The following is a 20,023-nucleotide window of genomic DNA, read 5'->3' as shown; positions in this document are numbered from 1 at the left end:
TTATAAATTTAGTGAAATTGTATTTTCATCCAAGTATAGGTATAGTTGAGACAGATATTTGGGAATACACAAAAAGAAAGAAAGAATAGGTATCAAAAAAGAAGTGCCCACGAACCCTTGGAATGCAGGAAAAACTCATTCACCTTTGAAATGCAAAGCAGCCAACATGGGCAGTGGAGCACCTATCATTAGCCATGTCTTTGGCCTGCATGCTTGCCTGCTAGAAGTAACATGATGCATGATACAAGGGCAATATGTAAGAGTGGAGAAAACTAGCGTGAGATTATGTAACTCCACCCTGACTCCACTGTAGTTCAGCCTGTAGCTACTGTCTCTCATTAAATATTAATACCCCAGACCAAGAGGTGCCATCTGTCTCTTCTGAGATGGCCCACATTCTTCCTTGAATGTATATTATTTGCTTTATTCCCAAAGCTTCTCACTGTTAAGAAGGCTGATTTTCTTCCCTTGAATGTGTACCCGTACATTATCTCTCTTCAGGTCCCCTCCATTCTCCCTTGAGTGTATATCTGCTTTCCTATATATGTAACTGCTTTTTCTAGTTTGTGTTCTGTGTCTCTGGTGCATGCTGAAATTCTTTTTCATCACATACTCCAAGGACCCCACTTGTCCTCCTCTCCTGGAACTCCTTCAGTGACATAATGCAGGTGAGAAAAACTAGTGTAATTTGCTCCAAAAAAATTGTCAATTTTTTTGAAAATTAGCGTATTGGATTAGATAAATTTTTGGTGAGAGATTGAAGATGCACTTCTCTTTTTGATTGTTTTCAAAATATTGCAGTTCTTGTTTTGGGAAGTTGATGGGTTGCCTACAGTTTACCTGTTTGTGGATAGAGCAAGCATTGTGTGGTTCATTGAGATATTTACATGTTTAGTATACAGAAATTAAATCCTTCTGAGATATTCTGTTATTGTATATTTGAAGATTGTAAAGCTAATTTTTCCCTGAATAAGAAAAATTAAGCATCTTAACTGAAAGAAATGCAGAACTAAGTCAATTGGCAATTTGGCAAAATCTAAGATCAGAAAATTAGTAGAAACAGTTGTGGCAGGAAGTAGGTTATTGAAAAGAATCTTTTCTAACATATTGAAGAGACACAGTGGGTGTGAGGGATAGGAAATGTGGAACATATAAATACTTACAGATGAGTATTGGTCTCATTATGGAGAGTAAAGGAAGACAAGTATTAATAGAAATGGAAATGGGAGGGAATGTATAAGACAGGATTGCCTTTTTTTTTGGAGTGTAGTAAATATCACAGAAGTAAGAGGAATGAGAGAATTAATGAAATGATAATTGAGAAAGAAAAAACATTAGGAGTGAAAATACCAAGTAGTTGAGGAACTATGTTATTTTTCTCAGATCTAAATCTTAATATAAGCATACAAATCTTAGGTGAATCTTAATAAGTATACACACATATGAAACATAGTATTCAAGTAATCAGTAAAGATGAATTATTGCTATTAATGGATGCATGTTAGGTTTAAAGGTGAGAAAAGTACTTAGAATGTTAAATGAGACTCCATATATAAGGTTAAATGCTATAATTGTTTTACTTTAAAACTAATTGTGGCTGTATTGTAGAGCAGACCCACAAAGCCAAAGTGACATCAGGAGTCTGCAACGACTAGCCTTATTTTTTCATATTCCTCCTTAGTGAGTGATATGTGTGGGTTGTGATGACCTGGTCACAAGAGATTCATAAGGGGTTGTAATTGGCTTTGGCTAGGAAGATTTGGCATACCAGTTCCTGACTGCTTTGATAAAGTTTCTTGTGCTTCCAGTACTGTAACTTAGGACTTGCTTTGATACATATGTTGGATATCCTCTTTGTAATTTATCTCCTTTTATTGACCTCACCCTGCCCACCTGCTCATGGCTGACTAATCTACCTAACAGGTGAGGATGTAGCTCAATGATAGAATGCTTGCCTATGATGTGTGAGGCCCTGTGTTCGATTTCTAGCACTGTAAAAACCAATAAATTAACTATGAAGTTCTCTGATGCTTTATAGTTAATTCTTTTTTTTTAAATATTTTTTTTAGTTGTTGATGGACCTTTATTTTGTTTGCTTATTTATATGTGGTGCTGGGAATTGAGCGCAGTGCTTCACACGTATGAAGCAAGTGCTTTACCGCTGAGCTACAACCCCAGCCCCTACAGATAATTCTTTTTATGTATGTATGTTTATGCTGCTTGGAATGGAACCCAGGCTGACAGGTTCTCACTAACTTGCCAAGGCTGGCCTTGAATTTGCAATCCTACATCTGCCTCCCTGTGTTGTTTGTATTACAGGTGTGCACCACCACATCTGGATTATAGTTAATTCTTTATTATTGCCTTATTTTCTTTTACAGCTTTTAATATTATGCTTTAGAGTTTTAGAAATGGTGTTGATATTTGTATAGGCTGTGATGTGTAGAGATCTGGTTAATTTTTTTTTTTTTAACATTTTTAAATGTTAAAATGGAAAATCAACTATTATATTACAGTATTTTGAATTTTGAGTAGTCCACCTTTTGGTCTTTTTGCCCCTGAATTAATGTAGTCCCCTCTTTATTAGTATTTGTTTACAGTAAGGCTTGATGTTTAGCAGGACATATATCTACACTTTATTCTTAATTTTTTTCTTATTCTGGCTCTTTAGCACATAAATTTTATTTTTTTATTTTAAAAAATATTTATGGTACCTGGGATTGAGTCCAGGGGAATCTATCACTGAACTATATCCCTACATTTGCCTGAAGGCAATGAAGTTACTGATAGATTAAAAAATAATTATGTACAGTGGAGCTAAGAAGACACACAGTAGTGTATCTGTTTGATCACTAGTATTGTTTCCACCAAATTCATGGTTCTGTGTATGAGTACATGCAGAATGGATATTTGTGTACATAAATGAAATAATATGGAAGCATGGCATGAAAGATGCAAAGATTTAAAAGGAAATGTTGATGTTTGTGTATATTGAATTCCAAAGAATTTCAAAATGAGTATTGCGATGCAGAAAACGAATGTGAATATTTTCTGTAAGGAGAGCCATGCCCCTAAAGAAAAAAAACCTATTTGTCTCCATGTGTGACTTTAAAATATGATTAATGATTGTGAAAGTTGGCCAAGCTCTTAGGGACTACTTCTATAAAATGCCCATATCTATTCCTGTAATACACTTTTTTATATGTTGATTTTTCTGTATAGCCCTTTTTTTTTGTTTTTTTCCCCTATCATTTTATTTTTTCCCTATGTAGAAATATTATGAATTATTTGTTTGATACATTGTACAAGAACAGAGCTAAGTCATTCAATTCTATTGCAGCGTTATTTAAAAAAAAATCATCTCTTCATCACAGGATAAATTTTAAATTCAAGGGTTCTAGATGAAGCTCATTGGCAGAGTAACCTGCTATTATATAAAACATAGTAAGACCACTTGCTGCTCTGCCAGGTACATCTAGTCCCTACCCAAGTTCTGTTGAAATATTGGTGATCTCAGTAGTTTCATTGGATTTTTTTAAAAAAATCAGACATTTAAAAAGATAAATCTGGTGTTGTGGCTCAGTGGTAGAACGCTTGTCTGGCATATCTAAGGTAGTGGGTTTGATGCTTAGCACTACATAAAGTAAATAAATAAAGTTATTGTGTCCATCTACTACTAAAAAAAAATATATAAAAAAAAGACAAATCAGAATGCCTCAGGAAAAAATATATCCAATTCAGACTTTTTCAAATTTAAATTAGTTATATTTTCCTCTCCCTGTAAACCTTTATTTCATTCAAATTAGAGCAATAACTCTTTCATATTTAAGCTTCTTCTTCGCCTAGTAATTCAAAGAAAAAAATTTAAAATGATTTGTAAAGAAAAGTGTAGGGGGAGCTGGAGTTGTGGCTTAGTGGTAGGAGTGCTCACCTAGCATGTGCAAGGCCCTGGGTTCTATCCTCGGCATCACATAAGCATAAATAAATGAAATAGACCTATTGTGTTCAATTACAACTAAAAAATAAATATTAAAAAAAGTGTAGGGATTTACGCACTCTTTCAATTTGTTTTAAATATTTATAAGATTTAAAAAGTGTTTAAGGTTTGTAATTCTTAGTAGAAAAACGTTATCTGAATGAATACCTAATGGCAAATCACTGCTTCAACTGTACTGGGAACAGAAGGATAGTTTAAAGCATCCCAGCTCTTTTGAACAGACCCTAAGAGGGTTGTTATTAACTGCACCATGTGTTAAGTGATATAGGTTGCTTTTCCTTTAGCAAGGGGTTTGTCTAGAAGGTGTTATGCTTTATGTTCAAATTTGGTGTCACTTTACTAATGAAGTTCTTAATCTTTGGGCTACTCTAACATTTCGACTTATTTGTCAAGTTCTGAATCACAGTTTGGAAGGCCGCTGTAACTTCTGGATCCTGCACAGCCTGGGAGAACCTCTGGATTACTAAGAATTTTGTTAAATACAGGCATTCCTGCCTTTCCAGACATGTCCCCTCCCATTCTATGCATTCCTTTGAGAAAATTGTCAGGTATTCCCCTAGGAAAGTCATCTGGAAAAGAGCCATACTGGGCTCCTAATGATCCTTTGGCTTCTTCCTTCAGGTTCTCTATTGTTCTTCTCAACCCTTTCTGTTCTGTTCATTGATCTCTTACTCTGCACCTTTTTTTGCTCATACTTTCTCTAATTTTTTTTCCCCCAATTTTCTGGGCCCTCAGTTGAACTTTTTCAGAATTTCTCTAGCATCTTCATCATAGTCCAGATTACAGGCAAGGCCAAAATAATTGGCTTCTTCCCAGTGGCCCAGAAGTTTCTTTGCCTTCCCTTGTTGCTTTTAAGACTGAACTGCATCAGGATTTATTTCTGTGTCTCTGTCACAGTCTCAAGATGGCAGTATTTGGTTTCTGTAATTTGATGAAGACACTGGCTCTCTTGGCCTACAAAATGGCTGGTGGCATCTGTGAAACAACTAATGATTTTCTATAGTTTACCATCCTTTGGGGCTTCGGTGGTAGCCACTTTATCATTTGACGAACCCATCCTCTCTTTATATCATCATCTCCTGTTTCTTGAGGAGTTATCAGTGTCTGATTTAATCATACCTTTATTGTCATTTTCTAGATCACTTTCCTTCACTTGATGGTTTCTATTTTCCTCCACTTTTTTTATCTGTTTTTTTTTTCTTCCTTGACAGTTTCTTTTTATTTAACTTTATGAATGTGAGGTATTACTTTACCCCCATGCTGTTCACCTAATCCCTCAGAAAGCACCTTTCCATTGTGTGCAGAACTGTGCAGAAAGTACAGATCCTGCTTATACATATCTGACAACTTGTAGCTCATTCATTTTGCAAGGGAATGGGGAAAAGAGAGTGGGATCTATGGATCTGAGTCCAGCACAAGCCTGAAGAGATTGCAGTTTCTGTCCAGTGTCAGGTGTTGGTTCAGCATAACTGTAGAAGATTTATCAGCATTGTGTTTTACAATTCTTTGTGGTATGTATTCCATCTTTATATTATTTCTAATACTGGAGGTATTAATTGTGTAAAGATCTTTAGAGAGTTCTAATTCATTTTCTGTATCTTTTGCAAATTTGATTCCACAGAAGTACACTATCACAACATTTACTTTGTGTGTGAGCACTGTATGTCTACGTAAAAACATTAAGACTTCCTCAGTAGAGGAAGAGTTGCTCTTTTTGTACATCTGCTTTTGTGAAAAATAAAATTTCTCAAGATTTTGGCTCTTTGGGAGATTTTATACATGGTGGTAACCCATCGAGATCATTTATTTATTTATTTATTTGTTTGTTTGTTTGTTTATTAGCTTTCGGTGGACACGGCATCTTTATTTTATTTTTATGTGGTGCTAAGGATCGAAACCAGCGCCCAGCGCATGCCAGGGGAGCGCGCTACCGCTTGAGCCACATCCCCAGCCCGACCCATCAAGATTTTTAAAAATATATTTATTTTTTAGTTGTAGTTGGACACAGTACCTTTGTTTTATTTATTTATTTTTATGTAGTGCTGAATATCGACCCAGGGCATTGCACATGCTAGGCAAGTGCTCTACCGCCAAGCCACAACCCCAGCCCCTCCCATCAAGATTTTGATCAGTCTTGTTTAAGGACTTAAGTTGTCTGTCGTGGTATTTCAGATAACTGCATTTATAGAGCTGGGTGCACACAATTATCAACCACAGTGATAGAAATTTATACATTTGTCTTTTGATTTATTTGTGAATATAGTTTGTCTGTCCATGACTATTATACCTATGTGACTCTCATTAGTATACATAAGTGTTTAGGCTTGCAAAGATACTTATATTATTATTGCCAGACACAGTGGCACACAACTGTCATCTCAACAACTCTGGAGGCTAGAGTGGGAGGATCTCAAGTTTGATGCTGGCCTCAGCAACTTTTCGAGGCCCTAAGCAACTTAGCAAGGCCCTGTCTCAAAATTTGTGTGTGTGGGGAAGGCTGGGATGTGGCTCAATGGTTAAGTACTTATTGATTCAGTCCATGATGCCCCCCCCCCCAAGTCTATAAGATATGAATAAATGTCTTTAAAATAATTTTAAAAATTATTTTAGAATTATATTTACAGAATTCTGATTTTGGGGGCAATTTTAGATGTTAGAGATTTTTTTGATCTTTTGGATTTCAATATTTGGGATTGAACTGTGTATCTATCTATCTATCTATATACATATATGTTTATATTTTTGTACTGGGCATTAAACCCTGGGGAGCTCTACCATTGAGATATAACCCTAGGTCTCCTTAAAAATTATTTTTGACCTGGGGGCTTACTGAATTGCTGGGGGCTTGCTGAATTGCTGAGGCCAGCCTCAAATTTTGAGTCTTCTTCTCTCAGCTTCCTGAGTAGCTGGGATTATAGGCATATATAACCATGCCCGGTCCAGCTATTCCAGGTATTTAGAAAATAATGTTGTTGCTATTGTGAGTAGGATAGTTTTTCAGTATTATTTTCTAGATTATTCTTTTATTGTAAATGCTGCTAACTTTTGAATATTGTGTTTTGTTTGGCTACTTGTGCCCTACATTAAAAGATAGTCTTGGGTTTTTTTTTAATTTTTTCTTCTCAGAATTCTAAATTTTTAGAATTTAAACTCAAGTGATATTTGACTTTGAATCTTTCTGTTATTTCTTATATTAAATGATTGGTCCTGAGTTGTTCTGGGGCTGGAGTTTCTTTAAAGATCTAATTTATGTGTACCAAATAAACAGAATCATTTATGAAGCCTTAATTTTGATCAGATGGTATTCCTTGTGGAGTCTTAAATATTCAGGCCTGACTTTGGGTATTAAAAAAGCTTATCTAAACATGGATTCATTTTTAACAGTTTATTTCAGCTTAGTAGAAACCTTTGTGGTTAGTATTTAGCTTGATACTGGGAATACAATTTCTTTTAAACAGTTACTAACTGCCCCCTCCCCCCCCCCCCTTTTAGTTGTAGATGGACACAATATCTTTATTTATTTATTTTTATGTGGTGCTGAGGATTGAATCCAGTGCCTCATGCATGCTAGGCAAGCATTTTACCACTGAACCACAACCCCCAGCCCCTGGAAATATAGTTTCTTTGTGAGTAAAATAGGAATATTAGATATTAGAGATGTGAGGATTGAATGAAATAATTTGTATATTTGGCATAGTTAATATTATTTGTTACTGATGAGCTGGAAATATTTCATGTCCCTCATGAAGTATATAGTGAGTTTATATGATAAGAGTTGTCATTTACGTATCATACAAATATCACATTAATATATCATAATATATATTTATATATCAAATGCAATAGAGATATCTAGTAAAATAAAGCCTAAAATTGTTCATTGTATTTAACAATGGAATGTGAGGGGTGACCTCAGTTGTGTAAATCACAGTGGCATGATAGGAGAGAAGCTAGAGTAAGATGTACAGGCTAGTCTTAAACCAAGTGATCCTCCCTCCTCAGTAGCTATGTCTACAGGTGTTCATCACCATGCCCTGCTTAGTACCACATTTAAAATTTTTCTTATTGGGCTGGGGATGTGGCTCAAGCGGTAGTGCACTCGCCTGGCGGCATGCATGCGGCCCGGATTCGATCCTTAGAACCACATACAAACAAAGATGTTGTGTCCGCCGAAAACTAAAAAAATAAATATTAAAAAATTCTCTCTCTCTCTATCTCTCTAAACAAAACTTAAAAAAATTTTTTTCTTATAATGAAAATATGTGATTAGTCTTTTTGAGTAATTATCATTTAAAAAAAAATTAAAGTATAAACAAAAATGTATGAATACAGTGTAATTCTGTTTATATATTTAGGCTTAAATCTAGTTTAACTCCTTTTTCTTTAGCTTTCACTGAGTTTTAATCCCCATCTGTTGGGTTAATGAGAATTTAAAATATTATTTTCATAAACCTTGTAACTTTTTGCTATTATTTTCATTCTAACCCTGTTATTTACTCTTAATGTGTTTCTTTATAAGCCTCTTAAACTTCATTTCAGCTTTGGTCTGAACATTGTTGTTGTGATTAACACTTTTGGTCCCTATTTTCTTCTTTTGTAATATTTTCAAAATTATTTATTTATTATTTTTGGTACAGGGGATTGAACCCAGGGGTGCTTAACCTCTGAGCTACATTCCCAGTCCCTTCCCCGCACCCCCTCCCCCCACTTTTTTTTTTTGAAACTTAGCAAAAATCCCTTTGTTAAATTGCCGGACTGACAATTTTGGTGATCCTCCTGCCTTGCTTTGGCCTCTCAAGTCAGTAGGATTACAGGTTTGCACTAGCACTCCTGGCCTTTGTTGTTTTTTTTTTTTTTTTTAAATTTTTTTTTGTTGTTGTTGTAGATGGACACAATATCTTTATTTTTGTGTGGTGCTGAGGATTGAATCCTGTGCCTCACATATGCAAGGCAAGCACTCTACCACTGAACTTCAACCCCACTCGCTTTGTATTTTAATCAAGCTTTACTTTTAGTTGGGAATACTAACTTGACCATATAAGTTGTTTAAAATTATGCCCAACTTATGACCAGGTGCAGTGGTGCATGCCTTTAATCCTAGTGGTTTGGGAGGCTGAGACAGGAGGATTGAGAGTTCAAAGCCAGCCTCAGCAACCGCAAGGCGTTAAGCAACTCAGTGAGACTCTGTCTCTAAATATAAAATAGGGCTAAGAATGTGGCTCAGTGGTTGAGTACCCCTGAGTTCAATTTCTGGTTGTCCCCGCCCCCCAAAATCATTCCTCACCCGCCTCTACTTTCTACCTGATTGGTTCTGAACACACACGAGGTTTCTTTGGTACTGCAGTTTGAACCCAGGGATACTTTGACACTGAACTACATCTCCAGCCCTTTTTTTTTTTTTTAGAGAGAGAGAGAGAGAGAATTTTAATATTTATTTATTTTTTTTAGTTTTCGGCGGACACAACATCTTTCTTTGTATGTGGTGCTGAGGATCGAACTGGGCCGCACGCATGCCAGGCGAGCGCGCTACCGCTTGAGCCACATCCCCAGCCCCATCCAGCCCTTTTTATTTATTATTTTGAGATGGATTCTCACTAAGTTGATGAAGGTCTCCCTGGTTGCTGAGGCTGGCTTCAAACTTGCAATCCTCCTGCCTTAGGTACCCCCTATTCTTATTCCTTATGATCAAAGACTTGTATCACTACTTTTTAAATTTTTCTTCAGTTCTACTTTTTCTGGATAAATAATACTCATTGTACATAAGATAGTCTTCAGTATCAGTTTTATATCTATTTTCCAGGTGTAATTGTTGAAATCTGTTCACATTACTAATTGGATTGTAATAGTTTTCAGCATTGTCATTCAATTATTTAAACTATATCATCAAATGATCTGCCATCAAAAATTATCTCTCAGGTGATTATTTGACTAGGTTCTTCTGTTTTATTGGAAGAAATCAATTAGAAACCTCCTGCCGTGCTGGTTATTAGAATCATTAGAGACACACAGTCTGAGAAATGTACAATATTGTTATTTTTCGCACTACTGAGAATTGAACCCAGGGACCCTCTACCACTGCGTTACATCCCTAGTCCTTTTTATCTTTTTTTTTTTTTTTTGAGACAGCATCTGGCTAAGTTGCCCAGGCTGGCTTTGCATTTGGGATTCTCCTGCCTGAGCTTCCTGAGCCCCTGGCATTACAGGCATTTGCTGCCACTCCTGGCTGAATAAATTGTTTTTAATCAAATGTCTTAAACATTTCAAAACTATCCATTCAATTTTTCACCATTGTCTGCTGTATTACCTATGTGGCAAAACTTCATAATTAAACCTTTCAAATGTACTTTCAGAATAGATAATGTCTGATTTCACTTTTCATTTCAAATACATGGTTGGTATGAGTTCCTGTGACAATTGATTTTTATTTTTGTAGAACTGGGAATTGAATGCTGGAGTGCTTTACCACCAAGCTACACCCCGAGTCCCATTCCTTTTTTAAAGGTATTTTTGAGACAGAGTTTCATTAACTTGCCCAGGCTGGCCTCAAATTTGTGATGATCTTCCTTCAGCCTCCCAAGTCACTGGGATTATAGGCATGTACTACCACATCTAGCTTTTTTTTTTTTTTTTTTTAAAGATAGGGTTCATGCTGTATTCCCCTTGGTTTTCTAAAGTTCTGAGTTAAAGAGATCCTCTCACCTCAACTTCCTGGATAGCTGGAACTATAAGTATGTGCAACTGCACCCAGTTTTGTTTTATATTCTGTTGGAGTACTAGGGATAATATCCAGGGCCTTGTGCATTTTAGGCAAATACTCTATCTCACTGAACCACACCCTCAGCTCTATCTTCTGATATTTAATCCCAGGCCAGAAGGGCAAGAAGTCTTATTGGCCTGAATAACTTGACCTTGTTCTTGGTGTCCCCTACACCCAACCCCCAAGAAATTCTCTTAGCTTTGTTTCATAGGACTTTTCTTGAAAAATAATGTATTGTTTGGTAAAATGTAGGATAGAAGAGATAAACTTTGGTTCGGGGTGTTGGTATACACCTGTAATTTTAGTGACTTGCGAGACTGAAGCAGGAGGGTTACAAATTTAGGGCCAACTTGGGCACTTTAGTGAGACCATGTCTCAAAATAAAAAATACAAAATGCTAAAGATATAGTTCAGTGATAGATTACCCCTGGGTTCAATCCCAAGTACTTTTTATTAAAAAAAAGAGGGAGCTGGGTATGCTGGTGCACACCTAGCAGTTTGGGAGGCTGAGGCAGGAGGATTACAAGTTCAAAGCCAGTCTTGGCAATTTAGTGAGGCCCTAAACAACTTATTAAGACCCGGTCTCTCACTAAGAAATAGAAAGGATTGGGGCTGTGACTCAGTGGTTAAGTGCCCCTTGGTTCAATCTCTGGTACAAAAAAGAAATGAAAACATATTTCTAAAATAACAGATATATATAATTTTTTTTTTTTTTTTTTTTTGGGTAACAGGGCTTGAACTCAGGGGCACTCAATCACTGAGCCACTTCCCCAACCCTACTTTGTATTTTATTTACAGACAGGATTTCACTGAGTTGCTCAGTGCTTCACTTTTGCAGAGGCTGGCTTTCAACTCTCTATCTTCCTGTCTTAGTCTCCCAAGCTGCTGGGATAACAGACATATGCTGCTGTGTCTGGCTAACAGATATATTTCTAAAATGAAAATTGTGATTGACTTTTGCTCCACTCTACTATGTATCTGAAAATAGAACATACTGTCACAATTCCTTATTACTAATTTCTAGCTTCATTCTTTATAGAAATACTATATAAAACAGGAAGCTCCAGGAGCTGGGGTTGTGGCTTGGTGGTAGAGCACTTGCCTAGCATGTGTGAGGCACTGAGTTTGATTCTCAGCACCACATATCAATAAAAATGAATAAAAAAATAAAGCTCCATCAACATCTTTAAAAAATATTAAAAAAACCCCAAAACCTTGCTCCATAGTTGGTTTGTGGTACTTTAAATATCTCCCCCCAACCCCCCTGCCCCGCGTGCACATGTGTGTACAATTTAACGCAAGGTCTCCAGCATGCTACGTCCTATAACTGGGGATTACTCTTTTTTTTTTTTTTTAATTGTTGTTGTTTGGTGCTGGGGATTGAAGTGAGGATCTTGTATATGCTAGGCAGGTGCTCTAGCACTGGGCTGCACTCCTAATTAAAGAATACTTTGAAGACAAAATACTATGGATCGTTTCTTTTTCTTTCAGAGCTTTTTATACCCCAGGCAGTGCAGTACAGTTTGATTCAGGAGTTTGATGGTTTAGGTATGCCATTCTTTAATCTGGATAAAGATATTTATGAAATGGGAGGCAGGAAAGGAAAATTAATATGACCTTTCTACTTGGAGCCCAGATATACTGTCATGAAGATTAGCAGTGGAAAAAAAAAAAAAGGCCTGAGTACAAATAGAAACTGAGGACCTGGGTTCCTTTGTTTATTTCTGGGTACTTTTCAGGAAATGTTTACCTATAACAAAGATTATGGTACTGTGGCAGATCCTAATCTAATAGTTATGACAACCTCTATTTTTTTGGACAGGGAAACTGAGAGGTGAGGTACTTGTCAGCATTAGGAAGCTAGTAAATGGTTTAGTAAAAAACTACCCCCAATTTTTTTCGTCCTCTATCATATTATTTGCTATATAGCCTGGTACACAGTAGATGCTTACTGTATATTTAATGAATGGATAGCTGTATAGATTGTTTTGTGAACTCTTAAGTGCTTAACAATGTAATAGTTAAATTTTGAACATGAGAGTAATATTTCATATGATTCATTGTAGAGGAATACTGAAGATATTTTGTGTTTCAAAGCTTGGTCATGTTGATCTACCTTCAGTTCCTGAGGTGGTGCCAGAGGAAGTGACAAATAGAACAGTAAAGAGCCATCTGCTTGGGCATTCTTGGTGTTTTATTCATTGGCTTGGAGAACTATAACAGTATGCTAATGATTATTTGATGTAGTGGTCAACTGATGGTTGTGTTGATACTATAATCATATGTCTACTGAGACAAATGTAATTCTGTTTATATGACCAGTATACTTCTGTTTCTGTGTTATAGGTATTCTCTGAAAGCAAATGACCAAATCTTGGCTGAAGAAAAGCACAAGGAACTGTAAGTTTATTAAACTCCAGGTTACATATACTTCACCCTGTGAAGCAGATGTGTGTAAATGGTCAGATTGATTGATTTTTAAAATTTATTTGCTGTATTGGGGATTGAAGCCAGATGCAAAGTTCTACCATTGATATACCTCAAGCCTTTTTATATTTTATTTTGAGATAGAGTCTAAGTTGCTTAGACTGGCCTCTAATTTGCCATATTCCTGTCTCAGCTTCCTGAATAGCTGGAATCACCATGCCTGGCACTTTTACTTTTGAAAAATAGCTGCCTATAGGATTCTGGGATATTTGTTTTTCTTTGCCCTAAGATTATATTTAAAAGATTATCATCTCACAGTAAGTATGAGGATTTTAGTTAAAAATAAACCTGGTTTGGGTTGAGTATGGAGATGAATGCCTGTAAATCCCAGTGACATGGAAGGCTGAGGTAGGAGGATTGCAAATTTGAGGCCAGGCTTAGCAATTTAGCAAGGCACTAATCAATGTTTTTTGTTTTTTTTTTTAAACTGAGAGTTGAATCCAGGTGTACTTTCCAGTGACCTGTATCCCCAGCCATTTTTATTTGTTATTTAGAGACAGGGACTCTTTAAATTGCTGAAGCTGTTTTTGAACTTGGGTCCCTCCTGCCTCAGACTCCTGAGTAACTGAGATTACAGGTGTGCATGCCTAGCCAGTTGGTTATTTTTTATATAGGTCTACTAGTAGAGTTCTTTTAGTTTGGGAATTTAGTTGTTAGTTTCCTTTGGTTCTTGTGAATGATGACCAATATTAAAAGTTCAGAAATCTGCTTTTCAAGAATATATATTACTTAATTTATACTCCATTTCATGTGTTAATTTATTTAATATTTTTTAGTAGTGTAAGATATAGTTCATCACTATGGTTAGAACTTAGCTAACTGTTTTTTTTTCTTGCATTTGATTATAAAAAAGATTTTTTAAATTTAAATTTATTTTTTAACTGATATATAAAACATTATGAAAATTTAAACATACAGTATTCACCCATATGCTCCCCACCTAAATTTTTTTTCTGCTTTATACACAGAAATGATTTCTTTTACTTGTTAGTCACTTGCAACATTAACCTGAAAATAACATTTCTTACACCACCTAGATTTTATCATTAACATTTTATTGTCCTTTATCACTTGCATGTTCATTCTCCTAACCATGCATTAATTCATCCATTTTTTTGGGATGCATTTTATTATAAGATACCAGTGTGCTTTCCCCTAAATATCCCCCCACCCGAAATCTTCCAACACATATCATTAACTAGAGTTTAATATATATTTTTAGTGGTAATGGGGATCTAGGGACACTCATTACTGAGCTTCATCCTCAGCCATTTTTTTTTTTTTTTTTTGAAACAATCTCACTGAATCACTGAGTTGCTGAGGCTGACTTTAAACTTGCCATCCTCCTGCCTCAGCCTCTTGAGTCACTGGGATTATAGGCATGTGTCATTCTAGCTGGTCTTTTTAAGTTTTGCCTGTTGTAGGATTTCTTAGTTATTTAACGGGGTGCTGAGGATCGAACCCTACCACTATTGAGCCACAACTCCAACCCCTAGAATTTCTTATAAGTGGAATCATATACGTCCTGTTTGGTAAGGCCTCTTTCATTGTAATTTTGAGATTCATCAGTGTTATTGCATATATTAGTTAATTCCATTTTTAATCAGTGATTAATGTTTCATTGTTCATTCTTTTATTGACTATTATTGTCACTTGATTTATTTTGCATTAGTTGATAATGTTAGTTCTTTTGGCTGCTAGGTCTCTGTCTTGTAGTTTCTGACCTTTGTACTAAAATTACTTAAAAGTTGAACATGCTATTGTAAGAATAGAATACTAATTAAAATAAATTTACCAGTTGCTTTTTATGAAAGCTGTTCTTAAATAAGCTCATTTGTGACTTTATAATTAAAATAACCAAAATCTCACAGAGAAATGTTTGAGAAGATAAAAATGCTAATAAGCCTGATTTAATCATTAGATATCATATACATGTATCAGATTATCAAATTGTGCCATGTAAATGTGTGCAAATGTTATATGTTAGTTAATAGCCAATACTCTTTGTGCTCAAGATAGAGTCTTTTAAAAGTACAAGAGATGTAGATATAAAACAAAATTTAATTATAAAATCGGTAATTTCATGCACTATTTTCATAAAACATTGCTTCTTCTAATCTGTTCAAGGCACTCTTAATTCATCATATTTTATCACATTGACCCAGTTCCTAAAATATGTCTTCTAAATCCCAATGATTTAGAAGACTAAGGCAAGGGGATCAAAGGTCAAGGCCAGCCTCAGCAACTTAGGTAGACCCTGTCTCAAAATAAAAATAAGAAGGGCTGGGGATCTTGCTCAGTGGTAGAGCACTTCTGGATTTAACCTCCAGTACCACAATAAAATAAAATAAAAACAAAAACAAAAAACCCATCACCACCTCTGACCAGAAAACTACAATAAAATGATTGTTTTATTATCTTGATATTTCTTTACATGCAGTAACTATGATTTCACTAAAAACATCCTTAGTTGAGGCTGGGGTTATAGCTCAGTGGTACAGCACTTGCCTAGTACATGTGAGGCCCTGGGTTCGATCCTCAGCACCATACAAAGATAAATAAATAAATAAAATAAAGTTATTGTATCCATCTACAGCTACCAAAAAAAAAATATTAAGAAAAAATTCTTAGTGCCCGAAATCTGATGATTCAGATTCCATATATGCTTAGTCACTCAGGCTTCACAAATATACATGTTCCTCTAGGGAAGACTGACTGGCATCAAAGAGGATTGGTATTTGTTTCTCAAAGAAAAATGTTTTTTCTCACTTTTCTATTTTTCATTCTTCATGTGGAAGACTCTTGAGGATGATTTTAAGAAGGAAAAATGGAGCAACTGAAGTGGTGATGTGATTAAAACTGAGTATTATACTTTGCTCTATGCATGATCGTATACTGAACTGGTTAATTGGTCTTCTATAGATTTTTTTTAAACTATCAGAATTTTAGTTTTATAAATGGAGTAGATTAAACTAAATTGGAGAAAATCATTGTTTTGTTCAATAAATATTTTTCCCTTGTCAGCCAATGTATCACACAGTATTTAAAGAAAAGGTACTGTATAGCTTTTTATTTGTTAATCATACCAAAGTGGTTTAAAAAAGATACTTTAGGGCTGGGGTGATAGAGCGCTTATCTTGCACTTTTGCGGCAGGCACTGGGTTTGATCCTTAACACCACATAAAAATAAATAATATAAAGGTATAAAAAAAGAATTAAAACTTCTTAAAAAAAGATACTTTATTTTAAATGAAGACTTAGTTTTCTTGTTGCTGAACACGTGCAGTTATAGAAGGTAGAACCATTTTTTTCTCATGAATATCTGTATATACTTCTATATTACCTTATATAAAATATTGAGATCTGATCATGAGGATTCAGATAAGTTAAAAGTTGATTGGGGCTGGGTGTGGTGGCACTTGCTTTTAATCCCAGCAACTGGAGGCTGAGGCAGGAGGATCACACAACAGTTTAAGGCCAACCTCAGCAACTTAGACCCTGTCTCAAAAAAGGGTGCTAAAGCACTCCTGGATTCAATTTCCAGCACCCACTTTCCCCCAAAAAATGTTGGTTGGAGTTAGGGGTGAATTTCAAATACAAATATAAATAAATAAATTCACAAGTATCCATAAATTTTGTCAGAACCACCCCTTAAATTTTTAAAAATTAGTTCTTTTTTAAAAGTAGGTTTTGTCAATGTAGAATTATGATAAAATGGAAGAAAATAAATTATGCAAAAAGCATGAAACAGGTTGTTGGAAGAGATACTGGTAGACTTTAATCCTTGGTACAGTGTAAAAATACTATTATTTTTTTAGTGAATAGTGCCCATTTCTAAACCAGTAGAGGAGATTTGTAAGTATTTATGTGGCATGTTTAAGATATGTTCATGGCAATTAAAGATAATCACTGACATCTGGTATGCTCTGAAATCCACTGTTATTAACACTGTGTGCTGTAGCCTTTCTTTGAAAACATCAAGATTGTTTTGGTAAGAATGATCCAAGAACTGCTTATAAAGCTGGTAGATTTTGTTCATGGCAAAATGTATTTGCTTAAGGTAAAAGAGAAAAAACCCTGGTATACAAGAAGTCAAAGTTGAAATGTAGTTAGAATCAATGAAATCAACTTGTTTTTAAAATATAGGGATTTCAAATTGTTTTTAGAAGATACTAATAATGGGGGTGTAGGATGTAGCTCGGTGGGAGATTGTCTGCCTACCATGTGGGAGGCTCTGGGTTTGATTCCCCGCACTGTAAGGACAAAATATTAAAGATAACTTATTTTCAGTGTTTATAAATAAGGTATAGTTTTTAAGCTGTCAGGAACATTTTAATGATCCCACTCTCAGGGACCTCCTCTTTCAAACCTTTTAAATTGTAACTTTAGCCTGGAAATAAACCTTAGAACTAACATCCATATTTTACTAAGAATAGGGTGAGAGATTGACATGAATAAAGTGACTTGTTACAAGTTAATAGTGCTGTTTAGCGACAGTGTTGGACTAGAAACCAAATCTCCTGCTTCTCATTTAAGTGCCTTTTTTTTTTTTTTAAGTCACAAGAAGCAGCTCCCTCGGTGTACAGTAATTTTTAAAAGGGGTTAATAGTGGTTGTGCTGGTTTGTAATCCCAGCGATTTGGAGATTTCCAGTTTTGAGTCCAGCCTTGGCAATTTAATGAGACCCTGACTCTTGATAAAACTTTAAGAAAGGACTAGAGTTGTAAATCAGTGGTAAAATGTTCAATCCCCAGTCTGTGTATGACACTTTGGCAGATTTTTCCTAAGCTAAAATGCTTCTTATATAAGAAGTTATCTAGGGCTGAGGCTGTGGCTCAGCGGTAGAGCACTTGCCTAGCACGTGCGGGGCCCTGGGTTTAATCCTCAGCACCACGTAAAAATAAATAAACAAAATAAAGGTATTTGTTCGTCTACAAATAAAAAAATTAAAAAAAGAACTTATCTATTTATTGTGCTAGAGACTCTCACAATTTAGCCAAATGCTCTAGAGACTCTCAATTTAGCCAAATGCTCCATCCCCTGAAACATTTTTTAGTTTTTTTTTTTTTTAATACAATCATATTTTTGGTAAGACAACTGTTCAGTATATTGCTTTTTAAATTCAACTTTAAAAAGCTTTTTGTGGTAAATTCATTGTTTGCGCTTAGGAAGGTACTCTTCCGGGAATAAGTACTAAATCTATTTTAGGTTTCTTTACTTTTAGTTTTTTTGTAGGGGCTACTGGGATTGAAATTAGAGGTACTCGACTACTGAGCCACATCCCCAGCCCTATTTTGTATTTTATTTAGAGACAGGGTCTCATTGAGTTGCTTAGTGCCTCACTTTGGCTGAGGCTGGCTTTGGACTTGGGATCTTCCTGTCTCAGTCTCCTGAGTGTGGTTGGGATTACAGGCTTGTGCCATCTTGCCCTGCTCCCTTTTTTTTTTTTTTTTAATGGCTACCATCAATTGACTTCTAAGTATGTCAAACTAACATTGAATGAAGTAATTTCATCTTTATACATATTCTACCAATGATTCTTAGCAAGTGGGGACCAAAAAGAATTGTATTCTAGAAACTGTGAAGCTATTCCCAGAAGGATTACTGAATAAACTAAAAGTATCTAATTAAAGAAATCATTTGCTTAACGGACAATAGCAAAACACTAATCTAAACAAATCCAAAATGATACTTGAGAGACAGCTTCTTCAACTACAAGCCAGTTTAAGAGGCTACATGGGTTTATATCTTTATGTTTTCTTTCCATTATGTGCCTAGTACATGCTGATAACAGTGTGTTTAAGCCCAGGATTATTTGGAAGATATAGTTATTATTTTTAGATAAATTAGAAATACATCTGGGAAACATTTTATCTTTTTCTTTGTTTTTTTAATTGAACTTTGTACAATAATTTGTACTTTGATTCTGCTCTATTTTTTTCACCTTTGAAAGCTTGATATAGAACTTAACAAACTAAATAACACTGCCTTATTTCTGATTTTGTTTTCAGTCTGTTTACATGCCTTTCCATTACACGTATTACATCACATTGCATTGTCACTGAGAGTGATTAACCCGTTAAGTTTTTTTGTTGTTTTTTGCTTTTTTTTTTTTTTTTTTGATTAGAGGTAGTGAAAGATAGATACAGAGGTTTGGGGAATCCCAACTTGTCCTTACTTATTCCCACTTCATCTCACCGTTCTGACTACTAGAACAAAGGTTCTTACCACTGAAAACTTAGAGGTGGTAGCTGTCCATTGCTGATAACATACTGACCCCTTCATAATTCCACTATAACCAGTTATACATGCCTGTCTGGTTCTGGAAAGGTCCAACTCATTAACCTATTATGGGATTACTTAGTGACTTTCTGTTTGTTTTTGGACCATTAACTTCCCTATTTTTCCTCAGAATTGAATAAGGCTTAATTTCTATAATAAATTCCTTATTTCTCAATACTCATTGAGTCCTGATTCCCCAAGGTTTTAGTCTGTGGCAAAATCATCTCGATGGAGTACATACTCAATCCATAAAAAATTTTTCATACTGCCCCAATTATAAGGTACCTACAGGTACTAGCTATGTAGAATTAATTTTGCATGAGCATTTTGCTATTATTTGTAATTTGCATTTCCCTTTGAATAGCATGCTATCTGGAAAAAGGAATCTTTTCCTGAGGGATGAAATATAGTACTCATCAGTAACAACATCAATGAGAAAATGGTGAAACAGTCTTTCTTCACCCTCTCCCCCCAAAAAAGAAATGACTGTTTTTTTTAAAA

At 35.3% G+C, this 20,023-nt stretch overlaps 1 protein-coding gene and 1 pseudogene across 2 annotated transcripts in view; one reads left to right on the top strand and one right to left on the bottom strand.

Annotated features, from left to right (window-relative positions):
• The window catches only part of Adk (adenosine kinase), a 491,572-nt gene that overhangs the window by 53,810 nt on the left and 417,739 nt on the right, over positions 1–20,023 (top strand). For both annotated transcript variants that reach the window (XM_027931411.3, XM_027931412.3), the window contains exon 3: positions 13,101–13,154. In XM_027931411.3, the coding sequence (XP_027787212.1) occupies positions 13,101–13,154 (54 nt within the window). The remainder of the gene's footprint in view (positions 1–13,100; positions 13,155–20,023) is intronic.
• Positions 4,294–4,972, bottom strand: LOC114089468 (hsc70-interacting protein pseudogene; annotated as a pseudogene).

Source organism: Marmota flaviventris, chromosome 4, assembly GCF_047511675.1.
Source record: "Marmota flaviventris isolate mMarFla1 chromosome 4, mMarFla1.hap1, whole genome shotgun sequence".
In the NCBI taxonomy this organism is placed as follows: domain Eukaryota; kingdom Metazoa; phylum Chordata; class Mammalia; order Rodentia; family Sciuridae; genus Marmota; species Marmota flaviventris.
This window is presented reverse-complemented; position numbering and strand designations above follow the sequence as displayed.